At 33.9% G+C, this 23,631-nt stretch overlaps 1 protein-coding gene across 1 annotated transcript; it reads right to left on the reverse strand.

Moving 5' to 3' along the window:
- Window positions 1-2,419: 2,419 nt before the first annotated feature.
- On the reverse strand, window positions 2,420-20,261 carry LOC110110747 (transcription factor TGA2.3). The gene is made up of 11 exons (XM_020842368.2): window positions 20,223-20,261; window positions 17,095-17,198; window positions 15,465-15,535; window positions 15,162-15,356; window positions 12,156-12,233; window positions 11,999-12,058; window positions 8,270-8,347; window positions 8,116-8,167; window positions 5,007-5,278; window positions 2,975-3,220; window positions 2,420-2,887 (listed from the first exon to the last, which is right to left on the reverse strand). The coding sequence occupies exons 2-11, from the start codon at window positions 17,177-17,179 to the stop codon at window positions 2,741-2,743; spliced, it is 1,284 nt and encodes a 427-aa protein (XP_020698027.2). The 5' UTR covers window positions 17,180-17,198; window positions 20,223-20,261; the 3' UTR covers window positions 2,420-2,740.
- Window positions 20,262-23,631: the final 3,370 nt, after the last annotated feature.

A 23,631-nucleotide genomic window follows, 5' to 3' on the forward strand; every position in this document is an offset into this window, starting at 1 on the left:
TGAAAGGACCGTGTCAACCGCGTGATCATGAATTCCCACGTACGAAATTTTCTGCAATGAACATTATAAAGAATCATTTACGCAATCGTATGAGGGACTCTTGGATGAATGACTGTTTACTTACTTACATTGAAAATGATATATTTAATAGTATTGACAATAACTTGATTGTACAACGATTTCAAAAAATGAAGACTCTGCGGAAGAAATTATAGATGATAGCTAAGAAGAATCTCAAGATTTATTGTTCTCAATTGTAAGTGGTTTTTTTTTATCATATATTTTATCTTTTTTTATAATGAATCAAATGATTAAAAAAAAATTTAAAATCGCCCAAGCCGGCCCCAAGCCCGGATGAAAAAGGTTGAGGATTTTTTTACTTCAATTATTTGTGCCCCCACTTGAGAAAAATCCTGGCTCCGCCCCTGGGGAAGGGGGGGATTGGGGCTTTTGAGTGGAGGAATTAATGTTTGCTTTGTTTAAAATCCTAAAATATGAAGGAATATTTTAAATCCAATCCTATTAAAAATTCAAATATGCATGATTCAAGGGACTTTTCTAAATAGGGATCCTTATTTAGGAAACAAATTCAAATTCCTCCTCATTTAGGAAATAAATTCAAATTCAAATTTATTTGAATATGAATTAAAATTGTTTCCAAAATTAAAAGGGGTTAAATTAGGAAGGTTTTAGAATATTGAATTTTGAAATTTTGGAGCCAATGGAGGCGTTGGCCGACGGCTTAGGGAAGAGAATAAGGATTAGGGCCAACGACTAGGGAGGGGAAGTAGATTGGGGTTTAGGTGGGTGTAGGGCTGGCGAGTTAGCCTAGGGCCGGCGGTTTGGGGAGGGAGAAGGGTGGTCGGCCATGTGGAGGAGGAGGAGGTGGTGACCGGCAGTTTGGGGTGGAAAGGGGGGAGGCCGGTTGTTTGGAGAGAAGAAAATGATGGAGGAAAGGAAGGGGAAGGGGAAACTGAGAGCCCGGACACTTCCTACGGTTGGTGGGAGTTGCTTTTGCCCTCACTTAGAGACTTCTCCTCTTTCTGGAGCTCTCAACACTCATCAAAACAAGAATGCATAAATTTTCTTTAATCATCATCCTCATACAATCGTTAGAGCCCTCATATATAAGCCTCAAAGCAACAAAAGAAACAAAGACTGAAATGTCCTCTGGGCTATAACACAAACTAATCCCTCACATGGTTACAATGATAAAGATTAAAATATAAACAAAAGTAATACATAAAATGCATCATAAATAAAAACTCCTAATTGTAGCCTTTGATCTACTATTCCTGTGATGATAAACACACCAGAATCTCCTGCTGATGTCCCCATCACTTTGTTTGGAACATATTTTTGACTGTTTTATGAATTTTTTACTAAAAAATTATTTTAAAAATTAACAAGGAAACTGTCTCAAACAAAATCTTAATAATCTTGGTACAAGAAGTTTTGATGTAAATTAGAGATAGAGATGTGATGCTAAATGCTTTATTTTATGCATTGATTGAACTAGAGTATGTTGTTTATCCAAAATTTCATTATAGAAAGTTAAAAGAACTTTTAAGACATAATTGATACATAATGTAAATGTAGATCTCAACAAGATGGATCCAATATACCTAAGATCGCCCAAAAAATTTCTAATGACTAACAGGGAGTTGATTCAAGCCATCCAATAAATTATCATAATTCCTTATAAAAATTACTAAAATACCCCTCCAAAAATCTAAAAATAAACCCTGCTTTCACCATCATCCTTACATGCTTGCAACCAAGGATGCTTGCAACCAACGCCGATGCGCTTCATCATCCATCACTAACACTTTGTCCATTTATCAATATTTGACATCAATCTTTCCGATCGCCCAATCTCCCTCTCATGAAGAGGAGAAATTATTAAGTACGGAGACCGGACGTAGAACGTCGTTCGGAGACCAACCAGTAAGCGCCACGTCAACGTTACCGAGCACATGGGTGATGTGACGCATTCTGGTTCGTCTCCGAATGACGTCCATGGGCGGATCCACCACATGCTTAGGGTGGGCAAATGCCCACCCTCAAAATTTTTTTTTTTTAATATTTAGAGAGAAAATTTTGAAATATTTTAAGTATTTTGGGCATTTTGCCCCCCCTAAAAATTTTTTTTTGTCCTACTTATATCAATACTAAGCATCTTTGCCCATGCCCCAAAAAAAATTTTTTTTTGCCCACCCTAAAAAAAGAAGCTGGATCCGCCCCTGAATTGACGTCCGACATCCGCACAGAATAATTAATCCATGATGAATAGAAAGATGAGTTGGACTGGTAAACATTACAAGGAAATCCATTTCATCTTTAGCATTGATTGATAAATATAGCAGAGATCAACAGAACAATCAACTGAAAAAAAAACGTATAGCAATGACAGAATGCATGGCTGAGAATTGATACAATACTTTATTAAAGTTCCTAATGAAAACAAGCTTACCTTACATAATACAACCAGCATTCTGATGTTTTTAATTCTTACAACTGAAAAGATATTACACATTAAAAGAGAACAAACAATCCTACAATACAATATTACATGCTTACAAGACTGCCCAAATTCAACCTATGATGTGAAAAAAAAAAAACAACATACAGATGAAACCCAGTGACCAACCAAATGGGAAGTAGGAACAATGCTTTGGATACTAGAAGAACCATGGAGCACCTGAATCCATTGAGAAGAATGGAAAACCATAGATGACTCTTACTCGCGAGGACGGGCAAGCCAGAGCGAGCTTAGCGCGCGGAGCCTCGAGAAATAGTCACTTATTGCCAGAAGAGCTCGTGCAGATTGTCGTGTCGTTAGTATTCGATGCATTTGTTGAAGTGTTTGCTGTCGCAGATTGTCGGCCTGAGCACAATCAGCAAAACAATAAGCAGAGTATGCTAACAGGATTATAGGAACTTTGAAAGATTGCTGAGAATGATGGGTATTCACCTGTCGAAGGAAATTTTCCAGTGTGCCAAGCTTTCCCATAGCCATTGCCATCTGTCCCATATAATTCGCGACGTTACCGGAAGAACCAGAAGGGCCAAGAGCTCCGGCCAAAGTTTCAGCCAGAGACTGCTGCAATGCTTCCATACCTTGCGAAAGAGCATCCTCAGCTTGTTGAGAGGATTGCTGCAGGTTGCAAATCCCCATTAATTGCTGCTCAGTTAGAGGCTCCAGATGATTTACCAGTAGCTGTAAAGTTTCATATAGCAACAGCCAAATGAGTTTTGTATGCACAAACTTAATGTGGGGAAGAACCATTAACTGAAAGGCTAACGGCTACTTAATCATGTAAAGCAGGTCAAAGCTTCTTTTTATGAAGAATGTTAATAGATAGAAAGTTTCAAGAAGAGGGAGCACAGGAAAAAAAAAGAAGTTTAGCATAAGGGCATATCTATTGCATGAGGTTACCGTTAATGGGGTATCTTCATGATTCAAAATCGCAACCTCAAAAGTACCTATCCTTCAAAATAATTCTCTTAATATAACAAAGTTCACCATTATTATAGGCTTCATTTGGGACGTCTTTCTTGCTGCTTCTTAAAGCAGCTTTCTGCAGAAAGCTGCTTTAAGAAGCAGCATGAAAGCCGTCCCAAACAAAGCCAGAGTTTCTTCGCAATAAGAATCTTTTAGCAGCCTGTGACAGCAGTTCCATGTTTCGAAAACCCATAAAGCATTTAGGCTTTGCATCCTAGCATAATCATAAGCAACATCAAGATATTTAAAATAAAATTATTCTTAGATTAGTCAAGTAGACTTAAAAAAGGTTGCACAAGAAAAAGTAGACGGCGTTGAACAAATACCAGAAAAGCTCTAAAGCATACACATATATGTGGGCATACATCATACATCGTTTATTTTAGCTTGAATCTGACCAATTTGAGTGAATCATCATTAAGATGGAGTAAATCAGCTCGATTCCAAATAAATTTTTGCAATTATTAAGCAAGATTTGCAGACATAATTATCAGCACTAAGTTCTGATCATGTTTCCTTCGCCGGTTCATAATGGAGTATTTATAGATGCATAAAGGATAGAAATAATTGCATGCCATTAAAATTAAAAAGCGACTTTTGATGTCTTTATTCAAATGCAAATATAACAAACAACTTCATAACCCATTTCTGATAGAGAAATAATAGCTTTTTTTTCCAAATTGTGCAATTATTAAGCAAGATTCGCAGACATAATTATCAGCACTAAGCTCTGATCATGTTTCCTACCACAGCAAATAAAGACTTAAAATAATACTTAATAAGTGCATAAAGGAGAGAAAGATCAAAATGGTCCTTCAACTTTTTGTGAGGGACCAAATTGATCCCTCAACTATTTAAAAATGGGCCTTTTTAGTTCTAACATTAAATTTTGGGATTAATGGTGTTAAATCATGATGTATTTTGGTCATTTTTTAATTAAATTATTTATTAAATATAATTTTCAAGTAATAGTATTTGTTAAAAAAATTATTAATAATTCTAATCTATAATGATCCTAAATTAAAACTAGAATTATTACTATTTTTTTATTAAAGAAATGTTTAATAATTTTTTTAAAAAAATACTATTACCTGAAAATTATATTTAATAAACAATTTAATTAAAAATGATTAAAATATCTCTTGCTTTAACAACATTAACCTCAAATTTTGATTTTATGATAAAAAAGGCCCCTATTTAAGGAGTTGAGGGACCAAATTGGTCCCTCAAATGAGTTCAAGACCATTTTAATCCCTCACAAAGAGTCGAGGGACTATTTTGTTCCTTTTCTCATGCATAAAGGATAGTATTTATTGCGTGCCATTAAAAAAAAAGCGACTTTTGATGTAGTTATTCAAATGCAAATATAACAAACAACATCATAACACATTTATGCTAGAGAAATAATAGCTTTTTTTTTTCCAAATTACTTTAAGTTGGGCATTTCAATGAGAAGCACAAAATTTCAGAAAACAACGAGGACAGAAAATTCACTTATCACCTTAAGAAGCTCAGAGGACCGGAAGCCTCCCAGCCAAAGGAAACACCTCTCTGCAGGTGTCTTCCACATGCCAGATAGCATGTGAAAGACGTCTGCCTTCGCCGCATTGCCCTTCAACCTAAATATTTCTTCGTAATGTGCCATTATCCCATCAACAACAGTACGGAGATCATTATCACTTGCATGAGCATTAACTGCAGCTCTAAGTTCATTCACCAGACGGTTCTGCTCCTCCAGCCATCGAGCATATTCTACATCAAATGCCAATGCCCCTGAAACATAATATAAATCTCTTCAGCGTATGAAGCTTATGTGCAAGCATAATCAAGCACTTTTAATTGGTTAGAAAACTCAATTTCTTAGGAGAGCCAAGAATATTTTGAACAACATTTTCACCTAAGCATTAAAGTTCAACCGGATCATAAGACAAATCCCAGGGATATTAATGCAGGTTCCTTAGGAGAGTAGTTGTAATATTACTCAACATATAATGCTATACATAAACCTTCGTGCCATATTTTTGCTGAATTGTAGCTTAGTTCATCTCTATTTTCTCACTTAATGGGGCTGTTTGGTAGCAGGATTTAGGCCGGATTTGAGGCGGATTTAAGCGAAATCCAGCCAAACGGCCTAAAATGCAAAACCAAATCTCACGGCAAACGAAATCCGCTGTAGACGGAAAATTCAGCTGATTCGCTCTAAATCACGGATTTCCAAAATCGTGTATTTTGCTGGATTTACGAAATCCATTGTGCTAGAGGAAGTCCGCTCGATAAATCTTGCTCTATAACCAAACAACCACGTGAGATTTAAGAGGATTTATCATGAATGTTACCAAATAGTTTTAAGTATTTAAGCCCCTCAGGATTTCCAAAAATTCGGATTTAGAGGATTTATGAAATCCTGCTTAAATCAAAACCGGGGTTCCACCAAACAGCCCCAATATCTTTAGAAAAAAAAATTGTAACATAACGGCAAATAATGATTAGTTGCAAGACCTATAAACCCTGCATAAGACTTAAACATACATTTATCCCGTTCAAAATCCTTGAATTTATCATGCAATTGACCTCTATATTTACCAAATGTATCTCTCTTTAAATATACGTTTCGTATCAGCCTACGATAATATAGAAATATTCCAAAATGATTGAGGAAGCACATTAGTCTGGATTAGGCACGCTCAACTCTTTGGGAATCAAAGAGATTGTTAAGATCAAACCTCCCATTGAATATTACTCACATTGTATTTGTGTAAAAATAAAGCTCCACTGCTTGTTTAAATTACATATTTCTTGACCTTTTCATTGACCTTATTAATATCCTATATTGAGTCGACATAATGGTGCAACCGTAGACTTTGCTGCCAACTGCAAGCAAAAAATTCAAGGTTGGAGTTTGATGGTGCAACTGGAATGATATTTTATAGGTAAATCGTGAAAGGGAAACAAGAATTCACATATTACAAACTAGTAAATTAGCCGAAAACTTGCTTTCTTTAAATGTAAATAAATGAAAATTAAAATTCAAGCAATAATGTAACATCAAATAAATCTGAAAAATTAATAAAATTGAATTTTTTTTTTAAATAAATGAGCAACAGTTATTTAATCACAACATAAAAAGCTTCAATTGTGTCAAAATTGAACAAAATCAAGACTAGTAAGCCAAGAGAAAAATATAGAGGAAAAACATATAACAAGTAAAAAAAAAAAGAATACAACAAAGTAAAAAATCCAAGTCTCATGCATACATGGAGATTATTTCCTCTGAAATAAGTTGTGACAGTTATACCGCACTCAAGGAAACTACACATTCAAATTGAATGATAACTCGCTTAGTAGGCATCCTTGAATAAAAGGAATGACCATGATAATGAAGATAAATTTTAATTTATAATGTGATAGTAACCTATGGATATCTTTTGTTATTATTTCAGAAGAGAAAAAGGCATACCGAATGCATGATGCTCTCAGTAGTAAGTTAAGGGAGGGGTTAATATATGCATCCTTAGCTTCAACATCTGCAGATGGGTTGTTTTGGATCCTAGGATTAAATTACAAGTATAAAATTTTCTTTCAACTCCATCGGCAACAAAGGTGAATCAAGGAGTATGAAATTGCTCTTTCACTTTAAGAAATAAGTTGCGTGTCCATGAAAAAAGAAAGTACAAAGCATAGATTAGGACTTTCTTTTTATAAAACTCATAGAGTGGCCTCCGCGCTAAACACAAGAAAATTAAAAGCCTTTAAAAACCTTCAGCTCTCAAAAAGTACAGCCATAAAAAAAAAAACATATGAGCCAAAAGCATAGATTAGGATTTATTATTCTATTCATTGAGTTTAATTTGGGCTTCGTGTACTTGAATGATTGTGCGCCATTGTGAATGAGAGTCCAACCTTTAATAGCTTGCATTAGTGGAAATCAAACAAACTAAAATATCAAATTTTGTTGAGGATGGCTTGTGATATACTATTTAGCACTACTGCGGATAAATCTTTGAAGGCCACATTTTCTAGCAGAGGAAATCAGGATTGATCAATGAAATTCATCAAATACAAAAGCAGAATGGAGATCAATAAGGTTAAGTAAGAAAGCTGAAATATAAGGCTAAAGGATGGTGGCATGGTGGCATACAGGGAATCTGACCAAAAAGGACCACAACATCAATCTCCTCACTCTCATGTTCATTCACCCAAGGACATGACTTAAAACTCATAGTTAATCTGACTCAATCTACTTTAAAGCAAGACCCAGATTAAGGTCAGTTTATAAGACTAAGGATTCATTTGGGGCGGCTTTCTTACTACTTCTGAATGCAGTTTTCTAGTATAAATTTTTTATTCTTTGAGCTAAAAAGTTGTTTTAAGAAGCAGTAAGAAAACCGTCCCAAACGAAGCCTAAGCTTTATATGCGCATATGTAAAAATTCTCTATGTAATATAGGAAGCAACTCTCTATGGACAACCTGTGAGTAGCATGCCATTCAAAACGAATATTTAGCCATATGAGAGAATTCTTCAACCAAATCCTAAAGAAAGCTTAAACGAACAGTGAGATCCATACACAAACACTTGCCAAAATAATCATGAGGATGTAAAAAGAGTTACCATTTCCACCCGTAGAATGTGATTGATCTCCTGTGCTTGAAATAAAGATTCCCTAAAAAAACATTCAACAATTAAGAAATTAATTCGATATCATCATCATACTAAAATATAATAAGTTTGAAGTTGGAGGGCTGGAGCTGAAACTGCTAAATACCTGTTGGCGCGCCCGCTGGAGCTCCTGCTCAAGTTGAGTGAGCTTCAACCTGCTGTTTTCAAGTTGTTGAACATAAGCCTGATAAATAAATGAAAACATGGTTCAGCAACTCAAACAAAAATATTATGCCAAAAAGGCAACTGAAAATAAAAAGAAAGTTATGATGGTAGGCAAATAAGATACTTCAAAGAAAAAGTTTACACATGAATTAATCAGTCAACATAGTTTACATGTCTAGATTTGAAACCTGCTGCACTACTTAGTTGATAAAATATATTATAACATTTTAAACTTACAGCAAGTGATAAAAAAGAACCCAACTATTTAAGGGCCATCTCTATGAATTAACTTTTTACATTGATTTCCGTTGGGAAATCAGTGAGATTTTGCATAAACACTAGATGAATCACCTATAGGCAAACCCTTTTCCTTCTTATCCATCTAAATTAAGGCCATTTACCCCTCTTATTGGAACATATTATACCCTCAACAGCATTTAAACATGCCAACTAAGTCTAAATTTTACTGCTGATCTTCAGGGCTCTAGTGGCGTCTAGAGATTTGGGAGAGATAGATCCTCCTCTCGAATAGAGGATCAATTGTATCTTGTTATTGCCTGTTTCCCTTTTATCAAATAATGCATATTATCTACTGTTTTCGTGGTTTGGTGTGGATTTTTGTGGAGAATTCTCGCTGTTTTCCGAAGATTGACAAGAAATACTTGAGATCAACAAGTGTTTCCTATCAAACATCTATCCTCCGTTGTGTGTAGTCTAAACCAAGTCTACTTTGATTACATTATAATCAATAAGGCTGCTCCTATCATCTCTTTAATATGATAATTTCACACTCCATTTTTATCTTTATCACATATTGATCGTAATATTTTTATTTTTATTTTGCTCAACTTGACTATCAATAACTTCTTTATTGACTAAACTCTATATTCCCTGTAACATAGTTAATCGAGTTGTAATTTAGAATCCAAACTTAAATATTCTTGATATTTTATGATCTAAAGATATTCTTAAGAGTAATTTTAACCACATTTCTAACTCCAAAATTTATACAATCATCAACAAGCTAATTCATTTGTATAATTATAGATGTTTAACCTTATCACAGAAAAGTATCAAACAATTTCCCAACACTATGGACACAAAGTAAATGATTTCCAAACAACTCAATTTGTACAACAAGTAGGTAAAGTTTGTTTTGTAAAGAATAAGCCCATCATCTACTAAAAGTCTCCTCCATTATCATAAACTTCAACTTATTTACATAGATGCCTCAAAGATCAACACATTGTCATTTGCAGATAGCAAACACCATTTTGAACCTTAATATAAATTGTAGCTAAAAACTCCTTAATAACTCTACAATACTTTACTATGAATCAAAGATCCATCAAGTATGTCTTAAGAATTTCAATAGGCATGCATTTTTTCAACTTAATTTCCACCAAATGATTTATAATGGTGTTTAATGACATGCCTTGCGAAGATAGATAAAGATACTGAAGATTCTTCCTTGCTCCCTAATCTTCACTATTCATTCCCTTAACACAATATCTTATGGTAAATTTTCCTAGCAAAAACATAATTTGATTCTTTGACATCAATGTGGATTTCCAAAGCTCATCTTCCTATATCCTCTCCTGTAACATTTTTATGACTGCTTATGTCTGACTCCTCTATCATTATCACAGTTATGGTACCTTCTTGATCTTAAATAATGGTACCATTTTTTTTTTTTCAATCTTTTTGAGATCCACCTTTAAAATTTTCCAACAAAAATTTGAAATTTCCTACGAGTAAGTCCCTATAGTTAACTACAGCTCCTAATTGAGAGAGCACCTTGACTAAGAAATATCTTAGCTCTAGACCTCAAAGAACTCTATGATGAAGGCATAAGAGCTTCGAAAGCATAGGACACGGGTGGTGAAGATGAATTACAAACTCCATCAATATCTGATGATTTCATCATCTAAGATTTTATCAGGTGATGCCAATCCAAAAAAGAGTCCAGAAGTCTCAGATGTGATACTATTAGCTTTTAAGTTTAAGGGGGCTTTGAATGCAACTATGAGCAGCAGAACAGGGAGCTTTCTATGAGCATTAAAACTAAGCTATTAAGTTTGCAGTGATTTTTGAGTTTTTAATTCAACGAACCTATGGAATGATTCTTGTGTGCCTCATTAATCATAGGTTATCTTATCTAACACGATTACTTGTAGATTGGGTGGGCATTCACATTATAATTACAAGAATGAGGACTGAAAAAATATCATCCTTTGAGATGAAATATGTCAATTAGGCCTAAGATCAATTCCCCTTAGGGTACAATGATGTATATGAACATATTTCAATGTAGTTGACCTTCTGCTTTTTTTTCAAGTCACCTTTATAGTGAAAATTGACGTAAATTGCATATCACCTGTTAGGGTGGTTGTCAGAGCTAATCCAATTACATCCTTAAAATGATAAACTATTGTTTATTAGGTGATAGCTGCTGAGAGGGAAGGTGGCGTTTTTGCTAGGCATCCTCTTAGATAAGCCATAAAGCATTTTAGAGTGGATTTAGAGTAAATGTTGGTGATTAAGCCTTCTCGCTTTGAATTTATGAAATTCTTGATAACTTCACAAGTTTATACATATAAACAACTTTTGGAGGCTTCCAAGAAGAAAATATTGATTTTCAAGACTTCCCACTAACACCTAAAAAGGACATTAGCAAAGAGGAATATTTTCCTAATCATTATAATTTGCAATAATACTAGCGCAGTTTTAGAGGTAGCTTGAAATACCATAGTACAAGACAAATGAGTCACTTGGACTACTTAAGGCTTAAATAATATCTTCGAGGGGTCTTTTCTCCTTCTTCTTTTTTTTCTATACAATTTTCTCTTATTTCAGTAAAGTTTTTTTAAAAAAACATGAATTATTTAAGACTTTTTAATACTTAAACAATGAAAATTTTTTCTATACAATTTTCCTGATATTTTAAAACCTTTTGGGTTTTTATTCTTGCATTTAACTTTCACAATTACCTATTGAAGATCAACACTCACATCAACCTTTGCATGAAATCTTCCCACAATCTAAAGATTCTAATTTAGTGACAACTGTGCACTATGGCATGGTTCTTATTCTTTCACCAAATCCCCTATCATGCCCTATCCTCTCACCAAAGTTCCTCTCCTCACACTAATTGCCATTGTTAGAGAACTTCCAACTAATGGAGATTCAGATTCAGGACATGAGATGAGATAAAATTGAGGTTCATCTAATTGAATACACAAAGTGGGATCAAGCACTAGGTCTTGTAGCGAAATAAAAATAGTCGAATTGCACACATAAGAACAATGTTACACACGTAACAGATGAGGATAACAATAGCAACATCAATGGCTTAAAAGTTTATAAGTGTGATGGGTCAATCAACCTCAAACTTTAGAAGTTTATGTCCTAAATGTGATAGACGTACCATATTGACCAACAATATCATTTAGCGACAGAACCTTCAAGAGAAAATTTTCATGAAAAATATTAATCAAATTTGTACAAACAAGGATGTCACCAATGTAAAAAGAAGTGGCATCATAAACTACATAAAATATATCTTAGATTCATAAGTATCAACAGCTTAGTTCACCAAAGTGAAACTTAGTAACACAACATTTGCAATAAAGAAAACAAAAACACCCATCAATGAAGAGACTTTTGTTACCTTTTTCCTTAAACGACTTTTCCTAGCAGCTTCACGATTTTGAGCAAGCCGTCTCAGAGTCTTAAGAAAAACCAATTACAAGAAATCAGTTGTGGCTAGGAAGTGACAAAATATAAGTCAACCAACTGACGGAACGTGCTATTTATTTTTTCCTTACTTTTTGATCTCCAACTTTTTCTTTGGACCTGTCACTGGAATCAGAGGCTGCCACCGTTGCTGCTTGTCCTTTATCAAACTGCTTATTATCATCAACAATAATTAGCCATCAACAAAAAACAAGTTTAAGGCTTCGTTTGGGATAGATTTCTTTCTGCTTTTTAAAGCAGCTTCCTAGTACAAAAAATTTAGGAAGCTGCTTTAAGAAGCAACAAGAAAGCCATCCCAAACGAAACCTAAATCCTCTCGCACAAACTAAAGCATCCATCAAGATCAACTATCATAACATTACAGTTTTTTCTTACTATTCAGAGATAATCATGCATCCATAAATCAGAATTACAAATTACTCATAAACTGCAAAATATGAGAGCAAGATGATATTCAAATGGAAATGCAGCAAAATCATGAAAATACAAAATGAACACATTGAAAGATCCACCTTAAAAATTAGCCTATCCATCATGAAACTCAGATTAAAACCTAAGCGGGATAAAAAAAAGGCAATAATAAGAAAAAGCAAACACACTGCCAAACAACAATAAACAATAAAATGGCATAAAAGAGTTGGGCTACAAAAAAAAACAGCAAATTATGAAGGGTGCACTTTGAGTTCATAATATGATATTGCACCATACAATAATCAGCATCAAAGAATTAACTGTGTCAAAAAATTAATGCCAACCAACGTACCACTTCACAATCTAGGATATGAATTTTCATTTGTCAAGCATCTTTCACTATCATAAAATGAAGGTCTACAGCTGTTTTTTTAATGCTTAAACCAGAAGTAGCAAACTCCCATTTTAATTCTGGTAAATATTGCTCAATATTGTTTTATGCTTGGAATGACAAGAGTTGCATTGGATTAGAAGAAGCATTACATTAGATCTTGGTACCTTGAAATATTCATTGAAGAATTGAATGAATGAGAAAGAGCATGAGAAGAACTAAAGTTCATGCATGAAGAACTCCCTCCCTTGTCGTATTTTGCAACTAGAGGTGCTTTCGCATTACAGTTACATATTCTGATGGCCATGAAATTAGCTATCAAGAAGTTTGGTGGCTTAAAGAGTTTTAGTCATTAGAGAATCAAGATGAATATACTTATTCAAAACATACTTATGAAGACATTAGTGGGGCATTCAAATATATCTATGATAATGAATAAAGAATACAACATAGAGATAGATAAAAAATATCTTAAGGTAAACCATTTATGTTTAGCACAAGTCTTGGAGGAAACAACTACGACAAGTTATGCTCAAGTTGGAGCATTGTGTTTCGGGTAAGTAGAAAGCGCTAGCTTCCTGGCTGCAGAAAATTTCCAGAATAATATGAGGCACAAGTTGATGAAAGTACTTATATAAGTTGTTCAAACAAGTCAATGCCAATGTCAGTAAATGAAAAGAAAGCTACTTATAGTGAAGAAACAACTGCTTTGGAAGAACAATCACTCAATGATAGATGCACTTTTAGTTTCAATGGATCGATTCTAACATGCAACAAACAATTTTACTACGAAGGCCACTCACAAGTGTTCAATGCATATGCCATCGAAGTATATTGAGAATGGATGAAGCACAGCCCCGGGAGCTTAAGAAGTTTAAGAAGCTTATATGATAGAGCTCAATTTGGAGAGCAGTTATAGAAGATACGCAGTTTACAAGCACAATATTAAATTAAGAGTGATAATTGTTAAATTTGGCTTAAAATAGTTTAATATTTGGCGCAACACATGTTTCTCGAGATTAGAAAAACATTGCACATGATCTTGACACCTTGGCATATTCTTTGTTTATAGATTTTTTGGATTGTGTGCAATTATGCGGATGGGATTTCCTTCGGATTCATGTGAGTAGGGAAATGGTCCTATTTGTCTCAATTATAGTCCTCAGGTTTGCATACCAGATCCCGTCTTATTAGGCTTGTGTTGACCACGAGCCTCATGTGATATTCCTACTTTTGGGTGTCAACATGAGGAGATCTCTCAAGTAGGGTAAAGACAATTACAAAAAACACTCTCATGTAGAGTTTTGTTAGCAACATTATAAAATAATTACGATTTCTTAGCTGAAGGAAGCTCTCTCTCTTGCCCTATCTTTGTTAGATTTCTTAGCTGAAGGAAGCTCTCTCTCTTGCCCTATCTTTGTTAGGATTTTTTAGCTTGATAAATACATGGAGCTTGGAGGATTAAAACATGGGCAGGTGATGCTATGGCCGATATTGTCATCTTGGAAGCAGGTATCAAACTGTATGTGAGAATTTCTTTAGAATTTTCTTTTATTGAGAGTGGACGTGCTCAAGTTTTGGGAATTGCATTTGAATGTCCTTTCAGTGTAGATCACTTTATGGCTTCTATGTTTTAGAGAGTCGAATCCTCTTCTCTCTTTTGTTCAAGAGGTACCACATAAATTTTAGTCTTCTCTGTGTATTGCTTAATAACTCTGTTTGTCTTACTTTGTGGCTCATCTTATCTCATTCCTAAAGATACTTTCACATTTGAGTTAGATATGTTCGATTCAAACAAACTCCATAAAGGGAGAGATCATCGGACGCATCTCTATCACAATATTAACCACTTAACCCTAAGAAGCATAGAAACAATGATCCCAAGGGAATCAAGATATAAAGCAATTCCATTGTAATAATAAGAAAATATCAATTTTATTGCTTGTCTCAGCATGATAAATGACAGCACTGTGAAGGAGTAAAGTGAAGAAAAATCTAGTACAAAACATTCATTTGGGATGGCTTTCTTAATGCTTTTAAAAACAGTTTTTTAGTATAAAAATTTTAATTTTTCTATAAAAAGCTGTTTTAAGAAACAATAACAAAGTCGTCCCAAACAAAGCCTAAATTAGAGACATCTTTTAATGCAACTTTTCAATTTGGAATGAAACAGGTTTAGTTTTAAGCATTAGTCAGAGTAAATATTAACGTAAAAGAGAAGAAATTTATTGTTGTATTACAGTTTAAAAAAAGTGATAGATAAGTAAAATATTACCCTTTGATTCCTGTCATCCATGTCCTCATCTGTCGAGCTATCACTCCTAGGACTGTTATCTGCCATATTAGACTCTCCCCAGTTCTCGAACTGACCAATAGACGGTTGGGCCAAATTAGTTGGCTGTGCCTTCTGCTGTGGAAAACTCACGTGACTAACTCTAGCAACTGGAGTTACATCAGCCGATGTATGTGTCTACATTTTAAGAAACAGCATTAAGATAAATGTTCTCACGTGAGGATATTATAAGGTGTGACTTAATAAGAACTGCAGTGGAGGTGCAAGAAGATAAATCCAACTTACTTTGCTGAAAGAACCAAACTGAAGAGAGTCGGAAATAAAATTTCCACTTGATTTTGTGTTCAATAAATGTTCTGATAAAAACAAAAAAGCATCATCAGAGAACCGACCTAAAAAAAAGAAAAAAAAAATTGCTCTTAAAATCTAATGAAGAAAAAAGGTCATAAAGAGATCAAAACAATCAGCAAAAGCCAAATTGTCAATTATAAAAATACATTCCAATAGAACTTTGAAAAGAACCATAGCAACAACGTTGGCAACGAGTTGAGCTCATGAAATCTGAGCATGGCTTGAGCCCAAAATGTTTGAGTTTATGCCAGCCCGAAATCAACTTGAAACTGATTTTGCTGTGGGTGAGGAGTAAACGCCACCATGACAAAACAAGCAAGAAAGTAAAAGCATCAAAAAGTAAAGGAAACCGGGATTTAGCATGAAAAAACTCAAATTAGGGAAAAAAAAACCACGAAGCCACACAACACCAAGAAATCTACTATGAAAATTGAAAGAAATAAGAACAGATCTCTCTTCTTTCTCGCTCATTCCTTGCTTCTCTTCTCCCATGCACCATTCTCAATTGTCTTACATGTAGGAAATACAAGAGAAAGCAAATTATATCCACCAAGAGACACAACCCTTCAGAATACGAGATAGAAAACTGTCCAGTCCATCTCGCACCCTGTGGCGCCAGTTTGGGACACTGCGATGCTCAAGCCTCTATCTGATGACGTTGCAATGCTCAAACTCCAAGCGTTGTGGCGTCGAAATTGCAACGCTGCTGCTACGAATTCAGAGCGTTGTAGCGCTCTACTCTTTTTCAATCAGGGTCGGGGCGCTCTGGAACACAGCGTCGGGACATTGTACGGAAAAAATTTTCATGTGCGAAGCACCCGAACCCAAGCAGAGGGTAAATCCCCGCACACCCCAGCAAGCACGAAAAAAGGTATGAGGCATCAAAACAACCCGATTGATCAACACAACCAGATTCCACATATAACATATTTAAGTTGAGCCACCAAAATTCAAACTAAATTTATTCCAAGACAACACAAATTATACAAAGTTTGCTAAAAACTACCTCACATTATTTAAATTCCAATTAAGCTACAATTAAAGGCAAAACAAAGATATTTGAAATCATCCAAAGCATAACAAACATGACTGTATTTGATTATTATAAAAAATATGAAATGAAGCAAAACAAATCCTCAAAAACAACATATTTTTTTCCAATAAAAAGAATATCATGCATATGTGCATATGATACAAATAGACAACTCAAACTTCAAGCAAGCTACACTAAGCTCAAAATCACCCTTTTTTTTTTCCAAGACAAGAACCTTTGCTTGTAACGACTTAAAATGACTCAAGTTCATAGGGACCCAAATTTGAGGTAGTTAAAAGAGGTTATGAATTTTGACTGATACTGTCACCCCTAGATAGCGATAAAAATTGACTCAAAACTTGAGTTACAAGCTAAATCTTGAATTTCAACAAACATTGCAACCCCTACATGGCAAGAAGCAATAAATATAATGAGTTAAAAAATAATAATTATTAACATCACCCAAATAATAACAAAATTAATTATATAAAATTAACAATTGAATTAAATAATAAAAAACAAATTACATACTTCTGCTAAGGTCAGCACCATCATTTACACCAAATCCAGTTGCCTGGTCAAATGCCCCAAATGCTGACACTCTCGATGCATGCATGTTATTTCCCTCAGCACCACTACAAGATTTAGGAGAACAGGAATAACATAAAAGCCTCAGAAAAAGAATCTGTTAGTTCAAGTATATGAGGAAAAATAATAATATAAACAGGACCCGAACTGAAACATTAGCAATTAAAAAAAGTTAAAGACTATAAATGCTAACCACGCACTCGGGCAATTGAAACAAGTTTCCTTAATATCAACTCAAATATGAGCTCACTTCATTATATCCAAGAATAAGGTTGATTCAGGTCAACAAGAAATTTTCATAAAATTTTACAAATATTTGTTTAAAAGTTAAGTTTGACCATCTAAATGTGTTATAACAAAACTGGCATGTGTGATGATTAATTGTCTTTTTGTGGCATCGTAGCGAAATAACACAAATATGAAAAACCAACTTTGATGTTTTTGGTGACATGAAAATACAATAAAGATGCATGATCATCACACAATGTAAAAAATTGCCGCATCCATTGCAGCAAATTAGTTACTGTTAGACACACCAGATGGTTATGAATTGAGATGTTTAAGGTATTGTGGTAGTTATGTAAAGAAAGCTTTTGAAAAGTCATGAGACAGACCTCCTCTTGGTCTTCAGTAAGATATTAAAGGAAGCTACGAGCCATTCATTATGATCGTAATACTACATCAAATCACCCATAATAATGAGAGAAAGCCCAATGATGATGCGTGTGCCTGCCATGTTTGCAGTTTTATGCTTATTAAGAAATCTGAAATCTCTTTAAATTTCTCAAATGGGCCGTTTGAGACACCTTTTGAGATAAATTTTTCTACCATGTCAATTTACCTTCATAAATCAGGTTCATGTATGTTTATGTTTCAATCATGTTTGTTGTAGAAGTCAATAATGACAGTGTTTCACATAATTGGTAATATGCAGCTTTCAATCATTCATCAATAAAAGAGTGTTTCACACAATTCTGCATGGTAACATTTTCAGGGGTTGTTTGGCACTATTGTCTTATGTTGTTTTATGTTGTGCTATCAGGTGTTATGTTGTATTGTCAAGTAAAGTAGGTGATTTGGTAAAATCATGTTAAAATTCCTATCTGACTAGTTGTAAAAGTAGTTGTTGTTTGGTGACAAACTACTGCATAATTGAAATAAATAAAATATGAATTCTATAGAATTATAATATAATATGCTAATCATGAGTCTTAAGCAAAGAAAATAAATAACAAATAAAGTGAAGAGATAGAAGAGCTAAAAATCTTTTTTTTTTAACCTTTTCTAGGAAGCTATCCAATTGTTGTTCAAAAAGCAACATTTAATCTTTCATGCAACTGGACGTTTTCTCACAGCACAACAACAACAACAACAAGCCTGTCCCACTACGTGGGGTCGGCTACATGAATCCTTTTTCTCCATTGTGTTATATTAAAAGACCCCACGTAGTGGGATAAAGGCTTGATGTTGTTGTTGTTGTCGTCGTCGTCGTCGTCGTCATATTAAAAGACAAATTCTCGTTTAAATCTAATAAAGAAAGATCATTTCTAATATTTTCTAACCAAGTCTTTTTAGGTCCACATCTACCTTTTTTAACATAGGTCAAATATAATACCTCTACTTTCCTAATTGGGTCATCAGAATGCCACCATTTTATGTGACCAAACCATCTAAGGTGACTCACAGCAAATGAATTAAATTAAATTATGTTTTTCAAGGAAGCAAAAATAGGTAGCATAAAGCTTATAGAAATGGAGCCAAACATTAATCTACAACTACATGAAAATAATTTCAGAGCACTAAATTCGTATTCATAACTCTTTCTTATTGTCCATCTTTTACACTGTGTAAAACTATTTAGAATCATGATTCATTTGGAAATTTCAAGACGCCTTTCTAAGGACTACTTTATCATCATGATGCTCATATTTCTTGAATATAAGTACTAGTTGACACCATTAATGTACATAATCATCACAATCAAAAGGTACTGCATAGATAGTTAGGCTGAAATCTGAAATATTTCTACTTTTTCAACCAATTTCATCCACAGTAGCATAAACCTTTTAAGCAAATACCATAGCTAGAAAGTCAACAATACTTTCAGATGCATCTCTGCTAAATTATGCCATTAACAAACCTTCCATAGCTTTACATAAAAATGTCTAATACAGTTATGATCATGTAATCTGATTACTGTTAGCAGTATAATTGGGAATGATATAAATACATATTTTACACAAAAGTTACCCTCCAATGTCTCCCACCAGAAACTTTCTATGGGAGCATATTCTTCAAAGAAATGTATCATCTACAAATACAATTTTAAGAAACTTACATAGGAAGAAGAATAAAGCAAAAAAAGTATAACCTAATGAACAAATCATAATATAACTCTGTACATAAGCATTTATGATCAAACCATATTCTGAGATCCAAACATGGATGCATTTCCAACAATGCCAGTGCCATTCTTTCATCACAAGCTAATTAAACATGACAACCCTCAATCAAATATTTCTGAAACCAGCTGTAAATAGAAATTTTAAAAAGAAAAAAAATTATTAAGTCGCTCATACAAGCTACTAATCTTATAGTTGCTAGTACCACCCAAAAAAAAGGGAAATTTACATACATACCACTTTATAACATCCTATTTACATATCTAACACCTAAAACTTTAATATTACATCCATACCACCCTATATTATTTTAATATCAAATATACCACTTATATTTCTTTCCTACCACTCATATATTTCATTTCTACCACTCATATTTTGTATGAAAATGAACTATGGGTGGTATTTATGTAATATTAAAGTTTTAGGTGTTAAATATGTAAATAGAATAGTATTAAGTGATATGTATGTAAAACACCAAAAAAAAAAAAAGAAACAGAAATAGCAAATAGAACAAAACATGCTCATTCCACATACTTCATTTGGACAAAAAACCAGGATAATCATCAAACAAAGGTAACATGTCATACCAAGGGGTAAAAAAATTGTAAGTTTGACATATTTTAATTAAATACTAAATGAAAATCAAAAAAGGAAAAGAAAAATTACACTGCATGAGCCGCGGAAGCTGAAGGAAGGAAAGTGTAGCAGTTCTTAGAGAAGAGCTACAGCTGCTTTTAGGGCTGCAAGCGAACCAAACGTTCGACGAACTACTCGTTGTTCGGTTCGATTAAAGCTCGTTCGTGATCGTTTAATTAACTAACAAACAAACTTGAACAATATTTTAAATACTCGATTCTTAAATAAACAAGCTTGAACACTAATGTGTTCAGCTCGTATGTGTTCGCGAACAACATCAGTTGATGTTCATGAACAAGCTCGATAAAAAGCTCGATTCGAGTTCGATTAAATATAAAAACTTTAATTATACCATAATATAATATAATTATTTTTTATTAATAAATTTTAAAGTAATAAAATATTATAACATATGTTCATAGAAATTAATCATATTTTCATTTTAAATATACAACTGTTTTTATTTTAGAAATTTCATTTCATGAACAAGAAATATTTCATATTTGTCCATGTTTGTTAGATTGTTTGTTTAGAATGTTCATGAACAAATTTAATATTTGCTTGTTCAATATATTGTTTGAGAGATATGTTCATGAACATAGCTCGTTTAAAGCTCGATAAGCACTAAACAAACGAACATGAACCAAACATGAACCAAACACGAACACCCTTAAATTAAACGAACCAAACATGAACACAAATAATAAAGCTCGAATCAAACACGAACCAAACATGAACAAGCTAATGTTAAACAAACACAAACATGAACACTCACATACTCGGCTCGGCTCGGTTCGTTTGCAGCCCTACCCAATAACAAGACCAAATCTTGATATTATTTTAGAGATGATAACGGTTGTTAGTGGTATTAGCTGGTGATCGTTGGCAGCGGCGATAGCTAGAAAATACTAGAGAACTCACACTTTTTCTCTCCTCTTTTTTTCTTCCTCTCATGTGATGAATGAGGACTTACTTATATGTTTTGAGAGTGACATGTTCATAAATATGGAGAAAATATAGGATAAATTATAAGTGCTCCATCCAACGGTTTATATTGATTCCTTTGATCTTAAAGCTTGCATCAAACATTTAAGTGGCTAATTAATGTCATAATTAAATGACATTGGGCCCGTTGGATTCTTCTCGTCGAGCTGATCGATTTTAAGAATATGTTGTGAATGTATTATGATTTAAGTAGAAGAATAAACTATCTCCTATCTCATATTTTAAGAATATGAAGTTTGTAATGCTTTTTTTTCATAGGTTTGTTGGTTAACCATTTTTTTATATATTTCTTTTTAATTGGCATATTTTAACATTTAATATGTTTATACTTTTATAATAAAAATGATCAAATAATCTACTTAAAGCACAAAAATTATTTTTCAAACATGAACTTACTCTATTAGCTTGAAATTGAGATATATATTATTTAAATTGTGCTTTGATAAACTTAATTTATTAGTTATTAAGATAAACAAAATATAATTTCAACTTTACCCTGATCAAATGCAATTTAGATTGTAGTAATGCCTTCTACTCGTTTCTAATTTGATAAGAATTATAATTGCCTTCTCTCACATCTCACTGGCTTCTTTCTCGTCTTTCCAATAGTATATAACATCATAAACGACCTAAAAACTTTGACTCTATTTCTCAAATATTTAAGACATCTCCAACCGAAAAACTCATTTTACACTCCAAAATGTACTAATTAATTTTCAATCGAACTTTATTTCTTTCACCTCTTTCGCGAGCTTCTTCATTTCGCTGCAAAGGTAACCATCTTTCCTCCTCTTTCGCGACTTCTTTGGCAAACTCCGTAACACAAAAAAGTGTCATAGGTGGTGTCGCACTGCTCACCTACCGAACTTTGGTGTATGATTTAGCATTCAAATGGAACGAATAACTAATACAATTTTGTTGAAGATGGCCTCATACGCATCTATGATCTCCTTTTATTCTTCTCTAGTGGTCATTTATCGCCTTAGCTATATTTTGATGCTCTTTATCAATATTTTTCATCAATACTCTCTACTAATACTTTCGTTGGCCAAAATGTAGACTCATGGTAAAAAAGAAACAGAACTAAAGTATGAAGCAGATGAAATAAGCCTCATGATCAATAGTTTAAGATATCAATGAACTTTTTTTCTTTTTTTTTTTCTTGAATATTTCTCCAATGGTAAAATATGATCAGTAGCGTAGCTCCGACGAGAGTCTCGCATTACACTAATTGACTCCTTATGGCTATAATTATTTCTCTTTTCTATCTTTACAGCACATCGGGGTGCTGCAATTTCCAGTACTATGTACCTGCCTTGGGGTCTCAGCTCTTTGGTTATGGCTCCTATAGGCTTAATGTGCCACGTTATCCTAAAAATGTACCGGGCTCAGTATCAAGCTCGGTACCGCTCGGTACCGAGTGCGCAATCGGACGGGAGAACCATCCGGTGTCACAGAATAATTGCTCTCGTTTGAGACGATTTTATTATTGATTCTTGAAGCAACTTTATAGTAGAAAAATTTAACAGAAATAAAGCCATCCCAAACAAAGCCGGTCTCATTTACCTTTGCTATTGGTTATTGCTACCGTATTGTAGAAGAAAGCACTGACAATCATAAAAGGCCAATGTCGATTATCCACAAACAAATCTGTTATGGTGGAATTTTGCTCCGTATGGTCATCAACAAAGAATTCCACCTGCTCCTGTTAGAAACAACATAGGCTGCATTACTAACCTGCAGTGTCAGTTGATGAAAAATCAATTGTTTATTAGATCAAAGAAATTTTTAATTGAGAGCTGTTTCGATCTCTAAGCCTTCGAGCATGAGTGGAGACAAAAGCTCATCAGCATTGTATGGTTGCATGGTGAAATTTGAGAATGTTGGGATCTTGAGGAGGAAGAAATGTCCTTCTTGATTATAGTGGGAGAGTGGGAGAGGGGAGAGCTCACAGCACTTGGAAGAAAAGAGAGAGAAATTGAACTTCAATATTATTGCTTGGCTTGGAGAGAGGGTGATATTTTATTACGGATTTTATGTAAATATAAAGACACAAATGGCAACATCAAAGCTACAAAAGAACCCAAAGAAAGTACACATACATAAAACTAATAGAAAACAAAAAAAATAGAATTAAGTTGGATCACAAAAAAACCTCTAATAATCTCCATCTTAATCCAACTTCCTTCCAATTGACCCTTATAGAACCTCTGAATCAATCCATTCATCTCCTGAATTTGTAGTTATTGCCAAGTTAGAGTCTTCTTTGATTCCGGTCTTTGCCATTTCTCTCTAATCGAGTAATTTCTCTAGAAATTCCCTTCTTATGGCACAGATAGCACTCTTTGTTGGCTCTCTCTTTTCTAACTTCAGATCTGCCCCTAACCGATAACATGTCACTATTCTTTTCCTCCTTAATCTCTAATTTCAGTTG

Source organism: Dendrobium catenatum, unplaced genomic scaffold (genome assembly GCF_001605985.2).
Source record: "Dendrobium catenatum unplaced genomic scaffold, ASM160598v2 fragScaff_scaffold_334, whole genome shotgun sequence".
NCBI lineage: Eukaryota > Viridiplantae > Streptophyta > Magnoliopsida > Asparagales > Orchidaceae > Dendrobium > Dendrobium catenatum.

Bases quoted from the DNA above. Each gene is read 5' to 3' on its own strand.
- LOC110110747 (XM_020842368.2), bottom strand. From the start codon at position 17,179: ATGCATGCATCGAGAGTGTCAGCATTTGGGGCATTTGACCAGGCAACT. The intron at 8,168-8,269 runs GTATTTAGCAGT...ATGTTTTTTTAG, and splicing joins TCCAGCGGGCGCGCCAACAG to GGAATCTTTATTTCAAGCAC. The intron at 2,888-2,974 runs GTGAATACCCAT...GATTGTGCTCAG, and splicing joins TGGAAAATTTCCTTCGACAG to GCCGACAATCTGCGACAGCA.